We start from the raw sequence: 3,376 nt of genomic DNA, 5'->3' as shown, positions 1-3,376 counted from the left end.
GTCGATAAAGGTTTGCGTAGCATTTCCCAAAACCAAGAAAATCTGTTTTATGTTAACCATTGAGAATTAGAATAAGCCAAAATTTTATTATCCGGTTTTAAATTAGGCGGAGTAAAGATTAATCAAAATCGCATGCTTTGAAGATTTTGTTCAGTACCAAGTAGTGCTGAAAATTTATTTGTTTCGTCTGACTTCAAAAAACCCTCTCACCTTCCTGAAATCCTCCCACAAGTCCATGCTATACATGTCTACCATCTCCTTTTCCATACAGTTGTCTTTGCCAAAAAAGTTTCTACAAGCCTCCTTCTGTTTCACTTTGTTCTCTTCTTCAGTTCCTTCAAGATCTGGAAACGGATCCCATTCCTGAAGACACGTGGATTTCTTGGAGTCCACTTTATCAACACAATCCACAAAACCAGGTGAAATGAGGAAAGCAACAAAATTACACACGAAAACCGCTTTTTCAATCTCCTCCACATCTTTTTTAGTCCTCCCACATTTGAATTGTGTTGAGCACTTAAGAAAATCCGTGCAGGTCATGTTGATCTTTCTCATATTGTAGTCATTTTTCAAATCAAGAATTTTAGCCTGGCTTAACAGTTCTCCGTGCTTCTGAAAACATAATACCCTTTATTTGCAAAATATCTGAAATCTTACAATGCTACATTTCACAGCTATGTACCATTCAGCTGGATTACATTCACTCCCATCGTATCCAAAAACCAATCCAAAAAGAACACAGGCGAAAAATATCATAATGGAAGTCGATACCGAACAAGAACAAAACATGGAGTTTTATAGACAGAAGTCAAAACACAGTATAGAAACATTGATGATGTTGACAAAAAGAACTGATTCACGAGATAGATAAAATGACTAACTACATACAAACAAGTTTGTAAAACTTTGATTTGTGACTCATGTTGGATATGTTTAATCAAATTTGCAGGTTCCTGTGATTTTGTTCATTGCCAGTTGGTTCTGAAAATTTTAATAATTTTCATTCTTTTGAGGTCTTCACTATACCTTCTTGAACCCATTCCAAACATCCACTCCACATCCTTCGGACATCTCTTTCTCTAGACACCCGTCCTTTCCAAAGAACTCGCTGCACGCAGTTCTAAGAGCTTCTTCGTCTCCACTATCAAGTTCTGGAAGTTGGTGCCACTCTTGGATACATGTCGAATTTCTTTCAATCAGTTTCTCATCACAATTTTCGAAACTTTTAGTGTGCCGAAACATGGAAGCTTCACAAAAGGAATATCGTCGATAGTGTCCACAAGAGCCTTTTCAGCTCCACATTTTAGTTGTGCGGTACATTTCTCGAAATCCAGACAGTTATTTCTGAACTTTTCGATGTTTTCCAATTCGGTAAGGTTCAAGGTCAGAATATTGTCTTTGACACCATTGTAAATCTGGAATCATTGAATGGATAACTTCAAATCACGTTGATACTTACCATAACGCATTCCTCCCTGTTCTCTCCTTCTGTAGGTACACAAACCACTTCATCGTCTCCAAGAACGAGAGGAATCAGGAGAATAGAAAAGTAAAGGAAGCAAGACATTTTGATCTGATATGAGAAGTAATAATTCTGAAAAAAACAGAACAAAAAATGCAAAGACTAAGGAACAAATGATAAAGAGACGAAGGTCAATAACAAAAATCCATCATGCTGTAATTCGAAAAACAGGAATATGTGTTCTTGTCTTGATATACTGTACATTGTTCATTGTCAAAAATTTCAATAAAATTTACAGAAATCCACAATTTTGTTGAGAGCCAGGTAGTGCTGAAAACATCCTTTGTTGGCTAGAACAATTATCTTGAAACCTGTAATACAAGGTCCCCTAACTTTAAGCCAATTTATCTCAGTTCCAAAGATATGAAAAAATTGTTAGCTAATAAAATGTTCATCGTAATATTAAAAACATTTTATCAGTGGACACATTTTTGATATCTTGCATAGTATGAGGGCCCTTCTATTACAGGTTTTACGAAATTAAACAAAACCCACCGCACAATTCCGTAATTTCCGCTTCCATACAATTATTTTTGCCAAAAAAGTTCTCACAAGCTTCCTTCTGAATCTCTGACATCCTCACCGGATCCTCAATTTCCTCTGGAAACGGATTCCATTCTTGAACACACGTACTGTTTCTGGTGTTCAGTTTTTCGTCACAATCCATGAATTCGATAGACAAGAAACCAACTGCATCGCAATAAGAAATAATGTTATCTATGGCATTCAGTTATCCGATGGTTCGGATTCAGTGGCCTTTGTAAACGATAAAAAGAGATTTAGTCGAGAAAATTACTAGTTTATCCTTATCCAAGGACTAAAATAGTACAAACGATATAAAATATTATGGAAAACCAGCAAAAACCCTAAAACACACTTCAAAACTACACTATAAAAAACCTAAACCAAACCTAACCAAAAAACACGACTTGCCACGTCGTCGGCGAGACGGGCTGTACGCGTACGACATCAGCGGAATAGCGGAGCGTCGTTGCGAGTGGGCGCGTAGTACCGTAAGAAAGGGTTGATGAGTTGGCGGGCATGCCTACCGGCAACTTCCCCCTCCTCCGAAAAACCGGACCCCTGACCGGTGGCATGAAAGGTACAGGACCACTCGACTTATACTCAACTCATACTCCTTTTGAAATTACCGTCACGTGACCCTACGCCTTCCTACTCAAACAATAACACAAGAGATTTCCTAACATGTCTTAACGGCCTCAGATTACAAAAATTGAAACGTCCTATTGAACTCATAAAAATTCTAACTGTCCTATTGACCTCATAAAAATTCTAACTGTCCTATTGACCTCACTAGTTACTACAAAACAGAACAACAATAAAAATTTAATATATTCGGCTCCTTCGCCTTGTCCTCAATTTGCACGGTGCTTCTTGATCTTTGGCTCTGAGTCTTCAACGTCTGCTCTCAGTCGATCCACCAACGAGTGGCCTGGGATGGCGCACGCCAAGTATTCCATCATCTTCTCCAGCGATCCTGGTTTCAAGTCGCAGAGGATCAACGGCATCTTCTTGGGTCCTACTGGAGTCATTGGATCCACGACTTCCACATTCAGCGCCGTCTTCCTTACTTTCTGCCATGTTTCGGTGACTCCTCCAACCTCGTAGTATCCGCAATCCATTCTTGCCGGTACCACCACCAATTCCCAAACTTCCTTGGCTATCTCCTCCACCAAGTTCACCAACGCCTTCAACTGCTTATCGTCCTTCGTCCATTCGACCAGAACCACCGCCTTCTCCACTTTCTCCCATCCAAACTTCTGCTTCCACGTCGAGATTGTTGCCGTTCTCACTTCGAAAACTGCCTTACTCTTCAATCCCATCCGTTGACCC

The 3,376-nt window shown here is 39.5% G+C and overlaps 2 protein-coding genes across 2 annotated transcripts; both read right to left on the bottom strand.

Annotated features, from left to right (window-relative positions):
• Positions 1-118: 118 nt before the first annotated feature.
• Positions 119-756, bottom strand: CBG00754 (the record flags this gene model as incomplete). The annotated part of the gene is made up of 3 exons (XM_002635321.1): positions 119-166; positions 211-612; positions 658-756. The coding sequence occupies 3 exons, from the start codon at positions 754-756 to the stop codon at positions 119-121; spliced, it is 549 nt and encodes a 182-aa protein (XP_002635367.1).
• Positions 757-933: 177 nt separating this feature from the next.
• Positions 934-1,567, bottom strand: CBG00753 (the record flags this gene model as incomplete). Its single annotated transcript, XM_045236613.1, has 4 exons — positions 934-981; positions 1,027-1,151; positions 1,235-1,415; positions 1,460-1,567. 4 exons carry the CDS (start codon positions 1,565-1,567, stop codon positions 934-936), a joined length of 462 nt encoding a protein of 153 aa, XP_045091654.1.
• Positions 1,568-3,376: the final 1,809 nt, after the last annotated feature.

Source organism: Caenorhabditis briggsae (assembly GCF_000004555.2).
Source record: "Caenorhabditis briggsae complete genome, chrV, whole genome shotgun sequence".
In the NCBI taxonomy this organism is placed as follows: Eukaryota; Metazoa; Nematoda; class Chromadorea; order Rhabditida; family Rhabditidae; genus Caenorhabditis; species Caenorhabditis briggsae.
This window is presented reverse-complemented; position numbering and strand designations above follow the sequence as displayed.